Source organism: Oncorhynchus mykiss, chromosome 3, assembly GCF_013265735.2.
Source record: "Oncorhynchus mykiss isolate Arlee chromosome 3, USDA_OmykA_1.1, whole genome shotgun sequence".
Taxonomy (NCBI): Eukaryota; Metazoa; Chordata; class Actinopteri; order Salmoniformes; family Salmonidae; genus Oncorhynchus; species Oncorhynchus mykiss.
The window spans coordinates 51,066,163-51,082,643 of NC_048567.1; the positions used below are offsets into that span (position 1 = coordinate 51,066,163).

Here is a 16,481-nt window from a genome sequence, read left to right on the forward strand (position 1 = left end):
ACTAAAGTACAATGTGTAGTAATGACAGTGTTACTGCAAGACAGGTGTAAGAGCAACTAAATGTAACATGTTGCAGTTCCTCAATCATAATGAACGTACATGCTCCTGTGTTCATACCTTTTTAATTTCCTGATCTTTTGTTTAGTGAGTTTATTGCAGAGGATGGAAATGAGAAATTCTGGGACTTTGTTGACACTGTGAAGGAGTTAACGGTTTACAAAAATGGAGGTATGTGGACACTATGATGTGACAAGCAAACACTTCAGTTTTATTACCACAAAATATGTGTTCTATGTCAGATACAATGCTTCTCACACAATCTGTTACATTGCCTCTTTCCTTTACTTCCAGACAGTGCCTGATTGATCTGTAAATGTGGATTGAATTTGAAAACCTCATAAATCTGTCTACTAACTCATTTATGTGGATTTTGATTGTGAGAGTCAAGATTATTTGCGCATTCATTTGACTCAGATTTCCTTTACAGAGTCTGTGCGCTCCTATTACAACTTGGTAATCAAGAAGGCTGGACAGTTTTTGACCGTGCTCCAGGTCAATCTCCTCAAATTTGCTCTCTCCTTGAGGTCCTACTCACCAGCTGTTCATGCATCCCAACAGGTAGGCCCTGAAATACTTTTACAACTCACCTCACTGTGATGATCAATTTGAAGAAAGGCGTTCAATAGCAGGTTTTTGTAGATGTTGTTTCAAAGCCTAACACAACAAAATGGACAGGGCTTTCTAAGGGGATGATTTAACTCTAAACACCCATACGCAAACTAGAGCTTATGCATAGGTTTATTTATTAATTACAATTATGATTGTGCAGTTATACAATACATAGAGTATGCATATTGCGCATAGCAGAAAAACATAAAACAAAACTGATTTAAGGTGTCTTTGGTACATAATTGGTCGCGAGTGTGGACTGTATTATTATGCATACTGGATGGTCTGTTATGCTACCCTCCAAAATGTATATCAATTAGTCTGCAAGAGAACTTATAGCCATAGGCAATGCTGTTGGTTCATTGATTGTGGAGGGTGGCATACAGTTAGCCTACAATTAGTGAATTTGATTTTGAATAGCCTAGTAACGGGGAATTTTTTATATTTTCATAGTTAATTGTGTAACACATTACCTTTAGCTATACAGAATATCTCACCACCATGCGTTTCCATCTCCTCCTCTCTCCTTTATTCCTTTCTTAAGCGTGCAGACTAAGCACTGGGTAGCTCCAGGAGCTAGGTTGGAGAGTTAATGGCATACAGCATTTGGGTGGAATATCACCTGTCGGGCAGCGAGAGCACGCACCTCAAACAGTAGTTGATAAATGGCTTAAAATAAGTGTTATATTTATTTCTCAGCTACTCATAATAAGCACATGCGCCGCTATAAAACCGAAGTAGCCCACAAAACGGACCGGCTGGAAAGCGCACAGCCTCCATTTGCTATTTGAGTGCATACAGATGACATGTCCCCCCCCCCCCTCTGTTCCTGTCCATTTGATAATGAGCCATTTTAAATCGAAAGGCAAGATTAATAGTCTGATGGGTGAAAATATGGTCACTTGATGAAGGAACAGCTGTGCAGCCTGAGGCAAGGAACAGAACGCAAGCTTTTATTTTGCTACTTTCTCAAATAATCAATAGTCTATAGTCGCACCATGCAGCCCATATATGTTTTCATTTCTAAGACATTCTAAGGTTTGTATCATTCACAACTAAAGTTACCAAATAACTATTATGTCTATTCTAAAATGGATTTTTTTTATAGTCCCCTCATCAATCTACACACAATACCCCATAATGACAAAGCAAAAACAGTTTTTATGAATTATTGCTAATTTATGAGAAAAAGAAACAACGTAAATATGACATTTACATAAGTATTCAGACTCAGTACTTTGTTGAAGCATCTTTGGCAGGGATTACAGCCTCGAGCCTTCTTGGGTATGACGATACAAGCTTGGCACATATGTATTTGGGGAGATCTCCATTCTTCTCTGCATTCTTCCTCTCAAGCTCTGTCAGGTTGGATGGGGAGCATCGCTGCACAGCTATTTTCAGGTCTCCCGAGATGTCCGGGTTCTGGCTGGGCCACTCAAGGACATTCAGAGACTCACTACACCTACGTTGTCTTGGATGTGTTCTTAGGGTCGTTGTCCTGTTGGAAGGTGAACCTTCATCCCAGTCTGAGGTACTGAGTGCTCTGGAGCAGGTTTTCATCAAAGATCTTTCTGTACTTTAATCTTTCCCTCGATCCTGACTAATCTCCCAGTCTCTTCCGCCGAAAAACATCCCCACAGCATGATGCTGCCACCCCCATGCTTCACCGTAGGGATGGTGCCAGGTTTCCTCCAGATGTGACACTTGGCATTCAGGCCAAAGAGTTTAATCTTGGTTTCATCAGACCAGATAATCTTGTTTCTCATGGTCTGAGAGTCCTTTAGGTGCCTTTTGGCAAACTCCAAGCGTGCTGTCATGTGCCTTTTTCTGAGGAGTGGCTTCTGTCTGGAAATTCTACTATAAAGGGCTGATTGATGGAGTGCTCCAGAGATGGTTGTCCTTCTGGAAGGTTTTCCCATTTTCATATATGAACCCTGGAGCTCTGTCAGAGTGACCATCGGGTTTTTGGTCACCTCCCTGACCAAGGCCCTTCTCCCCCAATTTCTCATTTTGGCCATGAGGCCAGCTCTAGGAGTATTGGTGGTTCCAAACTTCCATTTAAGAATGATTGAGGCCACTGTGTTCTTCTGGACCTGCCTCGACACAATTCTGTCTCTATGGACAATTCCTTCAGTTTTTGCCCTGACATGCACCGTCAACTGTTGGACCTTATATAGACAGGTGTGTTTCTTTCCAAATCATATCCAATCAATTGAATTTACAACAGGTGGACTCCAATAAAGTTGTACAAATATCTCAAGGATGACCAATTGAAACAGGATGCACCTGAGCTAAATTTTGAGTCTCATAGCAAGGGGTCTAAATACATACAGTGGCAAGAAAAAGTATGTTAACCCTTTGGAATCACCTGGATTTCTGCATAAATATGTCATCAAAAAGTCACAACAGTAGACAAACACAGTGTGCTTAAACTAATAACACACAAACAATTATACGTTTTCATGTCTTTATTGAACACACCATGTAAACATTCACAGTACAGGGTGGAAAAAGTATGTGAGCTCTTGGATTTAATAATGGGTTGACCCTCCTTTGGCAGCAATAACCTCAACCAAATGTTTTCTGTAGTTGCGATCAGACCTGCACAAGGGAAAGGAGGAATTTTTTAACATACCTCTTTACAAAACTGTTTCATTTCAGCTATATTCTTGGGGTGTCTGGTGTGAACCGCTCGAGGTCATGCCACAACATCTCAATCGGGTTGAGGTCAGGTCATTGTCCTGTTGCATCACTCAACTTCTGTTGAGCTTCAATTGGCGGACATATAGCCTTACATTCTCCTGCAAAATGTCTTGACAAAAGTGTGAATTCATTTTTCCGTTGATGATAGCAAGCTGTCCAGGCCCTGTGGCAGGAAAGCAGCCCCAAATCATGATGCTCCCTCCACCATATTTTACAGTTGGATGAGGTTTTGATGTTGATATTTTTCTCCACACATAGTGTGTGTTCCTTCCAAACAACTCTACTTTAGTTTCATCTGTCCACAGAATATTTTGCCAGGAGCGCTGTGGAACATCCAGGTGCTCTTTTGCGAACTTCAGATGTGCAGCAATGGGTTTTTTTGGACAGCAGTGGCTTCTCGTGGTGTCCTCCCATGAACAACATTCTTGTTTTGTGTTTTACGTATCATAGACTCGTCAACAGAGATGATAGCATGTCCCAGAGATTTCTGTAAGTCTTTAGCTGACACTCTAGGATTCTTCTTAACCTCATTGAGAATTCTGCGCTGTGCTCTTGTCAACTTTCTAGGACGTACACTCTTAGGGAGAGTAGCAACAGTGCTGAACTTTCTCCATTTATAGATGAAGATCAAGGCTTTTAGAGATACTTTTGTAACCCTTTCCAACTTTATGCAAGTCAACAATTCTTAATCTTGGGTCTTCTGAGATCTGTTTTGGTCGAGGCATGGTTCACATCAGGCAATGCTTCTTGTGAACAGCAAACAAACATTTTGTGAGTTTTCTTTAAAGGGCAGGGCAGCTCTAACTGACATATCCAATCTCGTCTCATTGATTGGACTCAAGGTTAGCTGACTCCTGACTCCAATGAGCTTTTATTGAAGTCATTAGCCTAGGGGTTCACATACTTTTTCCAACCTACACTGTGAATGTTTAAATGATGTATTCAATATAGACAAGAAAAATACAATACATTTGTGTGTTATTAGTTTAAGCACACTGTGTTTGTCTATTGTTGTGACTTAGATGAAGATCAGATACAATTTTATGACCAATTTATACAGAAATCCAGGTCATTCCAAAGGGTTTACACTCTTTCCACTGTATGTAAATAAGTTTTATTTTTTACATTTTTTACATTTTTTACATTTCTAAAAACCTGTTTTCGATTTGTCATTATGGGGTATTGTGTGTAGATTGATGAGGGGATTTAAAATAAAAAAAAATCTACTTTAGAATAAGGCTGTGATGTAACAAAATGTGTAAGGGAAGTGGTCTGAATACTTTCCGAATGTTGGACCTGTTTTCAAATGATCACTTTTACGTCCAACATAGCCACTTCACTTGCTCCATAATGGAACAAAAATATCCTTTCTATTTTATTCAGCTAAGTTCAATTCTATTATTTTTTACTTTTAAACCATATAAAATCAAATAATGGCAAGGGACTTATAAGCATATCTTGTCAGCTAAATGAACAAGCCTACAGCCTATGTCATGGAGCATAGCCATATAACTAAACATACAGTAGCCAACTCATATTCTGTTCTGAAATAGATTTTCTTCATATCATAATGTTTCTTTAGACCTTACTGAAATAAATAATGCATTTATTGTGATGGTGTATATTAAATCGATTTATTATACTTTTAAAAATGTAGATGTTCCAATGGCGCCCATCAGCGGCTTGTATGGGCGGAGGCCTGGAGATGCTAAATGTGTTTATGTTAATTAACGGGCAATTACCGTGAGACCGGCAGTCTTCTGCATGACAACCGTATTACCGTGAGACCGGCAGTCTTCTGCATGACAACCGGCTGACAAAATATCATGACCGCGACAGCCCTAATACTGTAGCCTAATTGTGTCGCTCCTCTGCTCTCAATAGATAGGCAGTGATGAGTCTCCGCCTGAGGCATGCCTTGCCTTTGTTTCGGTCCATGGCCAACATGGCTGCAGCACAAAGGATTTGAAGAAGCTCCTGAAGGCAGCTGCAGGCAGGTAGCTACACACCACTTCGTTCTCATCTCCTCAGAGGATCTACCTCACTCTAGTGCAAGAGTGAACTAACAACATCAATTATAATAAATTAAATGAAAATGTTATTTTATAATTAACAGTTAATAAATGATGTTATTCAAGTTTTATTATTACAAATTATAGATTTGTATGTAAATGGTTGAATCTAACTTCTCTTTTTACATGTTTGCAGGCCAAAACCTTATCTATACAAGAATGAGCACAGATACCCTGGACTCAATAAGACAGATGTCCCAGTTGTGATCCTTTATGCTGAGATCGGCACCAAAAAGTTTGGCTCCTTCCACAAGGTGCTGGCTGAGAAGGCTGCGGAGGGCAAGCTCATCTATGTGCTGCGTCACTTTGTAGCCGTGAGTAGTGAGGCTTTTTGGATTTCCTTAACAGCTTTGAACGGTATTTAAAGAGTGATGTGCTTTAGCCAGGGATTGAAGTGGGATTTTATAGGGGGTGCAACAATCCTCCTCAAAACCGGGCGCTTTACTACACTTATTTTGAACAGTAATTTATTAAATTACCACTGTAATGGTGTTTTTAATCCTCAGTTGCTATAACTCATAATGGTTGGCTGTGCTCTTGTACATGTGAAAATCTGATTTGGTTTTGTCCAATATTGGACTGATGTAAGATTGCGTGTTGTTGGAAGCTTGGACGTGTTCATGCTAATGTGGAACAGGCTTGTGCTTTACTGTGCATTGTGGTCACTGGTCCCGACTTTGAGCTCTGTGGGAAGATGGAATGGAGGGGGTGACAGGAAGGCCATTGCAGCTTTAAGAACAACATCCACAAAGGGCGAGGTCATCAGGGCTGTACAACAAATGGATTGCATTAGCTGCCAGTGTTCAGCAGGAGAATACAGATAACCAGAGGAAGTTTAGCTGGGGCCTGAGTAACGGATGGCCTGACACTGTGAGAAGCAGCACTAATGTGTTCTTTTCAGAGATGTACCACAGAGTTCACGAGCTACCGTGTAGGTGTAAAAGACTACACATTCAGAGCGCCTCGTGTCTCTAAGATGTGAATAAAATCTGAAGAATCACAGGGTCGTGGAGTTGAAGTTAACATGCCAGGCCCTTTGGCATGCACTACTGATTGGTCCGATCATGAAGAAAAAAACCTGATTTCTTATAGGCCTTGAAGTGTTAAATAAGTGTTTTGCTTCTCCCTTATTCGGTGTCAGTATGACAAACACACATCAGTACCGTTGGTTCTTAGATTGAATTAAAACAGATGCTTTTATGATTATATTTCCATTGCTGATTTCCACTACAGGAGCCAAGGCCCCTAAAGATGCTGTTGTCTGGATATGGTGTTGAATTGGCCATAAAAAGCACTGAGTACAAAGCTGTGGATGACACACAAGTAAAAGGTATGTTTGTGCACGCCTATTCTGTATTAAAATATATATTTAACTGATGCCAATTGAAGAATATTAATGGCAACTCTGCTGCTTTTCCACAGATAAAGGAACAGTGAACACTGATGTGGATGACATTGATGAAGTCCAAGGCTTTCTCTTTGGGAAATTGAAGTGAGTTAATGAATTTGTGAGTCAATGTATTTGTATAATAATATTAGAACCTTAGTATCACCTTCTGTCTTGTTCCATCCCAGAAACTCCCACCCAGACCTGCAGGAGCAGCTAGGGGAGCTCCGGAAGCATCTGTTAGAGAGCACCAATGACATGGCTCCTCTCAAAGTGTGGGAGCTTCAAGGTACTGAGCATCCATTAGTTATGCTAGAAGTTTTTCCTGACCACATGACCTGACTAGGAAAAACTCAAGGCCCAAGCTAATAGATACCTTGAGTGTACCAACTCAATATTAGGGTGTGTGGCTCAATATTAGGATGATGCTCTTAATATTTTGTCAGAAGGGGACCATTGCGCTCTCCCTGAAGCTTGGCTGGTGCTTAAAACCCTCGAATTCAGACAAACAAAATATGTAATGGGTCCACACTCGAAAAGATGTCACATAAAGCTTACGTCATTTGTATTCTTTCTTTTAATTGTTATTTTCACTCCGTCATGGATAGCATACGTAGCCGTTTAAGCTTTGCAGCCTTCAGTGTTTTAGGTACAATTTGAATTCAAAACAGCATTTGTAGGGAACCACTGATGAGCAGCAGGTGCTTCTAATTAGGGTTGCCACTCATCTGCCAATCAGGGAAGTAGCTTTTCTGGTCTACCTGTATTCAAGTTAGTCACAAAGAAATACAGAATTATCGGGTATGGGAGCGGGCACAAAGGTCAATTGAGGGCATCAGGCGTGAACCGTTAATTTATCAATTGCCTCAGGTGGCTGCTCACTTGGGTACATTATATCAATTCATGAGATAGCTTACCACAAAGGACATCAGGCTCAAATGTTCATAAATATGTGGGGCTAACTCATAAACGACATGCAAAATCTGATATGGACAGTGTTGTTGTATATCTTTTGGCCAATAGGAAGGAGATGAAATCGAGTTATTAATTTATACCGTGCGGGGATACAGAATTATATTTATATACAGTTGAATTCGGAAGTTTACATACACTTAGGTTGGAGTCATTAAAACTCATTTTTCAACCACTCCACAAATTTCTTGTTAACAATTAATAGTTTTTGCAAGTCCGTTTGGACATCTACTTTGTGCATGACACAAGTACATTTTTCCAACAATTGTTTACAGACAGATTATTTCACGTATAGTTAATTCACTGTATCACAATTCCAGTGGGTCAGAAGTTTACATAAACTAAGTATACCTGTGTTTATTGACAATAGACTTGATGCCATCACAGCTGTCACTGAAAGTAAGTATATAGTTGACAGAACTATTTCTTCTATTTCTTAAGTAAGTTTCATGCAACATCTTTTTGATTACGGACCCATTATACATTGTTTGTCTACACCTCAGTGTATACCACTCGATCTGAGCAGGAAAAGGTCTGAGCCCTTGTTGAGGAAAACCCCCTGGCCATACCCATTAGTTGTGTGCTAGCCTGTGTGGCACTTAGTGACTGTGAGGATCACCATGGTGACAGTTTGATGAATGGAATGGAAATGATAGCACTTTACTCTTGAGCTTAGTAAAGCAATCAGTTTATGTTCAGTAGAGACTGTCAAGCACAGGTTCAATGTGCCGGGCTTGGCAACGTGTTGCTCTAACCGTGTGCTATTACTTTGATTGTGTGAAGTGGAGTGGAAATAGGCAGGACGAAGCAGGCTTTCAATAACCCTCACGCCAAATCAGTTCAACACAGAATGGTATGATGTCCTATAAAAGGGAAAATGCTCTACTATTTGAAATATTTAGAAGTTGAGCTAATGATATATGTACCGAGTTCACAGAGTTTCACGGAGTGCCTCAGTCTGAATCAAATATTTGAATGAAATCAATATTTGATTCAATCTATGTATTACAAATGAACATTTATTTTTATTTTTATGCATGGCCATTTTTCGCCAAGTACTGTAGGCATCCCAAGGTGATCTACTTTTCCAAGAGAAAGTTATCAACTGGTTCAACTTCAAATAATTTCAACTTCTGATGAAAACATCTGCAGATCTAAGCTTCCAGGCAGCGGCCAGGATCATGTCTGTACCAACGTTTGATGCTCTGAAGCTTATGAGAGACCTCAGTCAGAACTTCCCCAGCAAAGCCAGGTGAAGCTATACACCTCACACTCTTTCTATTTAAAAACCTTGCACAGTCTGTAGGAATAAATAAGCCTATTTGACATGAAATAAGAAGAGGTTCTCCCGGCTTGTAGACTTGAATCCGATCCTGGAGTGCAACTTGTTTTAGACGGCTGTTATGAACAACAAACCAGGAGTGCCGAGTCAGCGGTCTGGCGCGTGATTACAGAGAGTCGGCTGTAGATATATATACCATCTGAGGGCCCACAGATTTGGGAGATTAAACGGGGGTTTTACTGCTCGATGGGGAGAAAAAAGCTGATGGTGACTACATGTTTTACTGTTCCCACAGATCACTGACAAGAGTGTCTGTGAACCAAGAAATGAGAAGAGAAATTGAGGAGAACCAGAAGGTGGGATATCAAAAGCAGCAGTTTGTCCCTAAGACTGTGCACTTGTTTGTCTAATGTGAGGTCTCGACGTATCATCTGTTTACGGCTATTAATGTAAATGCTCTTACATTCTTTCCACTGGCATCTTAGAGCTTACAGCCCGTAGAATCTATTTCTACATTGTAATATCAGGCATGCACTATAGAGAGGATGAGGGTTTGGTTGGCATCAGACTAACCGCAGGGAATCCTCTCTGTTCCAGCGGCTGAGTGAGACCATGGGGATCCATCCGGGAGATGGAGGCCTGTTCATCAACGGCCTTCACATTGATCTGGACGTCCACAACCCCTTCAGGTACAGTACGAGCTCAACTCAGCAGGGAGGATCAACTGTCAGCTTTCCTGCTCTCTGCTCTCTCTCCCCCCTGGTCTCCCCAGCCTCAGCACTGGCTGCCCACAGCTCAGTGCTCCAGGGCTACTGGATTAAAACTAGCCTAGTGCACCGCCGACAGACAGCTCCCCTGCTCGGGGGAAATGAATGCTGACCTGCGATTTCTCTGATTCTCTGTCTTTGGTAGCATCTTGGACACTATCAGAGGAGAAGCCAAGATCCTGGAGGGCCTCCATAACCTGGGCATTAAGGACGAGAACCTAGGCAAGCTACTGAGACTGCCCATGAACCCAGTGGAAGAAAACTATGCCTTAGACATCCGCCATCCAGCTATAACGGTGAGAGTCAGGGTGTTCATATTATTTGTTTGCAATATGTGATCTATAAGTTAAGAAAGCTTTATACGCTGTTTATTCTTTTGTGGGGTTTGAAAGGTGTGAGAAGACAACATATTTTGTGAGAATCAAAATATAGGGTACAAAACCAAGGTCCTTGCTATCTTGGAACCTTGGGACGTCCCAACTCTGACTTTACTCCATTGAAGTTGACATTTGCAATGGTTAAGGTCAGGATTAAGGTTTATGGTTCCAGGGTATGGTTAGGATTTAGGGTAGGGACGTCCCAAAGATCCCAGAAAGCACTAACCACAAAATCAAAAGTAGCTCTTAAAGGGCCAGCCTATTTAATCTACTGTATTCGTCTGCTATTTATTCTGTTACCAATAATATTTACATGTTAATATTATCTTCAAATTATAAATATTACTGTATGTCTCATTTTTAAACTAAATCTATTAGCGTCCAAAATGTAATTAGGTACTGTATATCTAACTGTCCGATAACACGTTCTGATGGAATGGCTTGTCCTGTACTTTGTAAAAGCCCAGAGTGCATTGAGTGAATGTTGGACAAAGATCTAGGTTCCTTCCTGAACATAACAATGTGAGGGCAAAGTGTACTCGGACCACAAAATAGGTGAAGTGAACTGGCAAAAGAGTCCTCATTCAAAGGCAAGGGCAGTGTGAATACAAAGAGAACCGAGTTCTTTAGCTTCTTCTCTTTTTTTTTACCCCAGAGTTCACTTTAAAGAGGACTGAGATCGATTATTTTAAAGAGGACTATATGTTAAAACACCCTGAGAGATGAACCCATGCCAAGAACCATCGTCCTGCGGAAGGGATGGTTTTTTCCTTTCTTTCTCCTGGCCCAGATCAGCATTGCAGGTGCTTTGTCTTGAGTGCTGGCATCGGGGTGTGGATTAGAGGATCAGTCATCAGACTATTGCACTAGTCCCAGTCTGCCAAAAACCTCAATTATACACTTGGCAGCCAGCCAAGGAAAGCTACTGTATCAAATAAAAAGAATTACTTGCAAACTTTAATATGATGCCCCTCTGACATTTTATTATGGAAAAAAAACTTGAAGAAAGCAACAACAAATAAACATGACATTTCATCTAGAGAATGTCTCCTTCCGATCAGGTTTGCTGTCTGTCTTTTCTCTCAGTGAGGCAAGTAGAAAATGTTACCCTTTGGGTTGTCTGCTCTGGGCAGAGACCGACAGGAGTGTTGGTAGGTATCCCATTGTGGCTCTTTGTTACTCAGGGAGGTTTCTCAGCCTTCTGAGGGGAGAGAGAGAGAGTTCTGTTAGTGCCAGTTTGGCTTGTAATGGATTATTAAGCTACAGTAGGCATTTGCTTCCCTATCTCCTAACACTAGAGTCTATACATGTTGCTAACGTCCCATGCACTTTTCACTCAGATGGCTTAAACATAGCACCATCTGCTCCCGGGGGAGTATGGGGTGAAGTGCAGTAGCATTGAATTAATTTGATCGTTTCCAAGACTAAAACTGTCGGTTGCTGTTATGTATGGTATTGAGTTACGGTTGACAATATTTCTGGCTGATGCGAGTGTGGCTTATTTTATTATTAAAATACTGAATTCTAATTAAATGCAGCTACGCTCGCAAAGCTTTCACTGTGCTGATTACTCTGATGTATTTGGGCCTCGGGACACTTAAACTCAGTTTAAGACTAAACTAATTCTCACAACCTTCCACACTAAACCAGCTTTCCTCTTGCCTTTCCCAGTGGATTAACGACATCGAGACAGACTCCATGTACCGCAGCTGGCCCTCCGGTGTTCAGGAGCTCCTCAGAGCCACGTTCCCCGGGGTTATCCGCCAGATACGACGCAACTTTTTCAACCTGGTGAGTCCCAGGAGGAGAGGAGAAAGGACAGTTGGGAAGGGTTGTGACACAAAGCCACTGGAACAGTTGTTTCATTTTTTGAGAGGAAGTCCTGTATAATAGATGGTGGTCAGGTGAATTTGCGCTACAATAGACCTACATGTCAGAGTAAACTGATTCTGTAAGGATGTTTATCTAGCTGAGAAGTCAATCTGTCTCACGTTCTGTTGTTTTCAGGTGCTGTTGCTGGACCCAGTTCAGGAAGAGAGCATTGAGCTGGTGAAACTGGCAGAGCTCTTCTACAAACACAAGATTCCTCTCAGGTACTTTATAGGTTGCAGAGAACTACCCGTTTCTCTTTGCGCCTGTCAACTCCACCAGATGGTGACTCAAACTTTGTCTGCAAATTGAAACAATGTATCTTTCTGCTCCTTTAAGGATCGGATTTGTGTTTGTCGTCAATACTGACGACGAAGTCGATGGAACTACGGATGCTGGAGTTGCATTTTTCCGGCTGCTGAATTACATCGCCGACGAGTATGATTTATCACAGGCTCTCATGTCTATGGTTTCTGTGAGTATCTCATGCTTGTAAATCTTTCCCATTTCCAGCGAGTGCTTTCTTGTGGAATTATTTAAGCACAATCTTTTGCAAGCTCATGTCTCTTTTGATGTTTCTCAGTTGTATAATAGTGCCCTCTCTCAGTTGGGCCGCTGTCTCAGACATTATTGGACTAGACGAGTAAGGGTTTGCCTGAGGCTTCAGACTATGTAGGCAGGCCTGGAAGTTATCGACAGTGCCTTTGATGTAATGGAGAGGGACGGTCAAGTCTCACTGACGTTTTGTGCACTTGCAGATGTACAACAAAGTGGAGATCGGCGAGGCATTGTCTGTTGACACAGTGTCTGCATATCTCAAGAAGAAGTTCCCCAAAGCCAGTGCTGCAAGGATTCTTGGGGAAGATTCCGAGTATGATGACAAAAGAAAGGTGTGATTAACGGACAGTATGTTTCTATTGTGCGTTTACTTGTCAAATGTAAACCATAAGATCAAGTATTTTACAGTGTCAAAATACCAGATTAATTTGATTACATTCCTCTAAAGGTTTCTTCATAATCCATAAATCACTAATGAAACAGGAAGCAGAAAGAACAGTCTATGGCTTGGGTTGCTGGAGTCTTTAACGATTTTCCAGGCCTTCCTTTCACACCGCCTGATATAAGAGGTCCTGGATGGCAGGGAGCTCGGCCCCAGTGATGTACTGGGCTGTCCGCACCACCCTCTGTAGCGCCATGTGATCGAGGGCGGTGTTGTTGCCATACCAGGCAGTGATGCAGTCAGTCAAGATGCTCTCAATGCTTCAGCTGTAGAACCTTTTGAGGATGTTAGGGCCCATGCCAAGTTGGGCAGTTTCTTCATGAGTGTGCACGTACTTGAAGCCGAGGAACTTAATCAAATAGCTTGAGTGTCCATTAACCCGGGCGCTGGTCTGTGTTGGGGACAACAGGCAGGGGCAGTGTTCTACAAGAAGAGTGGTTTGGGCCCTCTGCCTCTGGCTCTGTTCAACGGAGTCCCACTCAATGCTGAGGAGATGGACCCAGATGAACTGGAGACTGTCATCCTACAGCGCATCATGGACACCACCAACTTCTTCCAGAGAGCTGTCTACATGGTAAGAACTGTTGGGGGAATTGTAGTCATTATCATATTGTCCATTTGTGTCCATTTTATTTGTGGAAACAGATCTTAGTTTGTTATTGAATATGAGAAGTGTTTTGGTTGAATAGGTTATGTAAATAATATGATTTACTCACGCCACAGGGCCAGCTGACTGAGGGGACAGATGTGGTGGACCATCTGATGGACCAGGCCAATATGGTACCACGCATCAACCCTCTCATCCTCAGCACTGACAGGACCTATCTGGATCTCACAGCCTCTCCAGGTAACAAATACCACATTCTTGTCCAAGTGTTAATGTGTATGTTGACAATACAGTCTTCATACAATTTACAATACTTTTCATTTTCCCCTTTCAGTTGTAGATGACTGGGAGGACACCACCATGTACTCATACCTGGACTCCAAGGACAAGACTGCTGTCATTGCAAAGAGAATGAAGTATTTCACCAAAAATGGTAAGAGGCCGTATACTTTTGTGGCACTCCTGATTTTATATTTTTTTCTCCCTTGAGTGTAAATACTGTAGTGTTGTATGGTTGCGTATACTTGAACAAAATAAACGATTTGTTGAAAAAAAGCTGAGCAGCTTAAACGACACCGGGAACATCTGAGTGTTTGTTCGTCAAACATTTCATTTCACCAGGCGGATCTTCACACTTTACACACGGATAATATACCGACATATTAGTATGGATCCAGGGATGTGTAAAATTGCTCTTTAGGGGAGCCGTCTGTGCTTGGTCTGAGTTAATTGCACTGCGCCCTGGTTAGTAGTTTGGCTTCAGGCCAGTGGTCCAGCCTCAGCCCCAACTCTGCTGCATCCTGCCAGGGGAGCCCTGCTCAGAGTCAGGGTGGGGCTGGAGCTGCCCAGGGAAGCTGAGAGGCTGAGGAAGGCGACTGGGGGGGGGGGGGGATGAAGCAGTAAACCTTGACAGGTGGCACAATCTCCTTCTGATTTAGTGTGCTTTCCTCAAGGACTGTGCCTCTCTCTCACTGTCTCTCTCTTCTCTCTGGATCATATAACTTGAGCCAGATTTAATTTCCCTTCTCACTGCCCGTCTCCACTGTCAGTAGGTGGTCTGTGTCAAGACCCTTTTAAGGGATTAGCAGTATTCCCTTATAAGCAAGCTGGAGCTTTAAGATTGCGATCCCTCTTTTTAACTGAGAAAATTGTCAGGAATACTTTCATCTCTTCCTGCTTTATATTTTCTGTCAAGACTGGCTGAGTCACTGTGTATTTGAGCATTTGAAATGATTCAGTGATTTTTGACAATGGCAGTTTTTCTGCTTTCAGAAATGTCACCGTATTTGAAACGTTGCGTTGTACAGTAATTGATGTTGATTTCCAGATGAGGATGGGATTAATGGAGTGACTGTGTGGATCGTTGGGGATTTTGAAAAGGCCTCAGGGAGAAGACTGCTGCTGAACGCACTGAAACACTTGGTGAGATTCTGCTGCTTTATGCTACTGCAGGGCTTCCAAAACCCTGTCATGTGGGGCCCCCCAGGGTGCACGTTTTGGTGTTCGCCCTGGCACTACACAACAGATTCAAATAATTCAACCGATGATGTGTTGGTTATTTGAAGTCAGGTGGTTTGTGCAAGGGCAAAAACCAAAACGTGCACCCTGGGGGCGGGGGGGACCCTGCTCTACTGCAGCCCTTCTACTTTCCCTTATCCACACAAGGCGCTATGAATTAAGCTATGTTTTAATTATAATTTACATATAAAATAAACCAATATCACACTTTTTTTGCTCAGTACTACCGATCAGTCACGCCAATGTGCTTTAGGAATCCTCATTTATTACACTGCAGTGGCCTGCACCACACCAATGCATATGTAGCTTTTAATGTAGTCAAGCAAGGTAGGTATACCCCTAGACTTTAATTACTATCTAGTCGCCATGGAGAATCTTTGATGGAATTAAAATGTTAAAACTCACGTGGGACACATTTTACCTTGGCCTGAAATAAAAACAAAGGCAGCAGTTGTTATTCTCTGATTAATACCCACATAAATATTCCATAGTTGATTTAAAATCCAGCCAGGGTTATGCCTCGCTTTACTGCAGATAAGAAGAGAAAGACTATTAGCAGTCTGGCGACTGCAAGCTATTGAGGCTTATTTTTAAGAAGGTATATTTTTTGTGAGCTCTCTACTGAGACAGACAATACCTTGTCAACAAGAGACAAGTTAGAGGAATCTCATCTAGCCTCACAATAAATCTCCTGTCTGCAGTAATTTCAAGGACGTCCTCAAAATGTTTTGTATAGGCAATGTTAAAGGTACCTTACTTTTTAAAAATCCAATTAAACAATTAAACAAAACTTCTTAGCAAACGGCAATTTCTCAATCAAGAATTTTGCTGGGACTGTCTGGGAGTGAGAAGGGGAAAAACTGAAAATTAGCTGTTATTGGCAGCGTGGTTTGGAACTCTCTTCTTGGTCTATTAACTAATCCACTCCTACAGGCATCAAGGATTTAACCTGTCCGGAACCCCTCGCCAACAGCCAATGAAATTGCAGGGCGCCAAATACAAATCAACATAAATCTCATAAATCAAATTTCTCAAGATTACAAGTATTAGGCACCATTTTAAAGATACTATTCTCGTTAATCCAGCCACAGTGTCTAATTTCAAAAATGCTTTACAGCGAAAGCTCCACAAACGATTATGTTAGGTCACCACCAAGTCACAGGAAAACCCAGCCATTTTCCCAGCCAAAGAGAGGAGTCACAAAAAGCACAAATAGAGATAAAATGAATCACTAACCTTTGATGATCTTCATCAGATG

At 41.7% G+C, this 16,481-nt stretch overlaps 1 protein-coding gene across 4 annotated transcripts in view; it reads left to right on the forward strand.

Moving 5' to 3' along the window:
- uggt2 (UDP-glucose glycoprotein glucosyltransferase 2) overlaps positions 1-16,481 on the forward strand; it is a 45,102-nt gene that overhangs the window by 989 nt on the left and 27,632 nt on the right. For all 4 annotated transcript variants that reach the window (XM_036974548.1, XM_036974549.1, XM_036974550.1 and 1 more), the window contains exons 3-21: positions 146-228; positions 488-618; positions 5,257-5,369; positions 5,581-5,758; positions 6,678-6,774; positions 6,867-6,936; positions 7,020-7,120; positions 8,956-9,055; positions 9,381-9,441; positions 9,683-9,774; positions 9,998-10,148; positions 11,901-12,020; positions 12,237-12,322; positions 12,438-12,573; positions 12,857-12,988; positions 13,508-13,672; positions 13,822-13,945; positions 14,040-14,138; positions 15,033-15,127. In XM_036974548.1, coding sequence (XP_036830443.1) covers positions 146-228; positions 488-618; positions 5,257-5,369; positions 5,581-5,758; positions 6,678-6,774; positions 6,867-6,936; positions 7,020-7,120; positions 8,956-9,055; positions 9,381-9,441; positions 9,683-9,774; positions 9,998-10,148; positions 11,901-12,020; positions 12,237-12,322; positions 12,438-12,573; positions 12,857-12,988; positions 13,508-13,672; positions 13,822-13,945; positions 14,040-14,138; positions 15,033-15,127 — 2,134 coding nt within the window. The remainder of the gene's footprint in view (positions 1-145; positions 229-487; positions 619-5,256; positions 5,370-5,580; positions 5,759-6,677; positions 6,775-6,866; positions 6,937-7,019; positions 7,121-8,955; positions 9,056-9,380; positions 9,442-9,682; positions 9,775-9,997; positions 10,149-11,900; positions 12,021-12,236; positions 12,323-12,437; positions 12,574-12,856; positions 12,989-13,507; positions 13,673-13,821; positions 13,946-14,039; positions 14,139-15,032; positions 15,128-16,481) is intronic.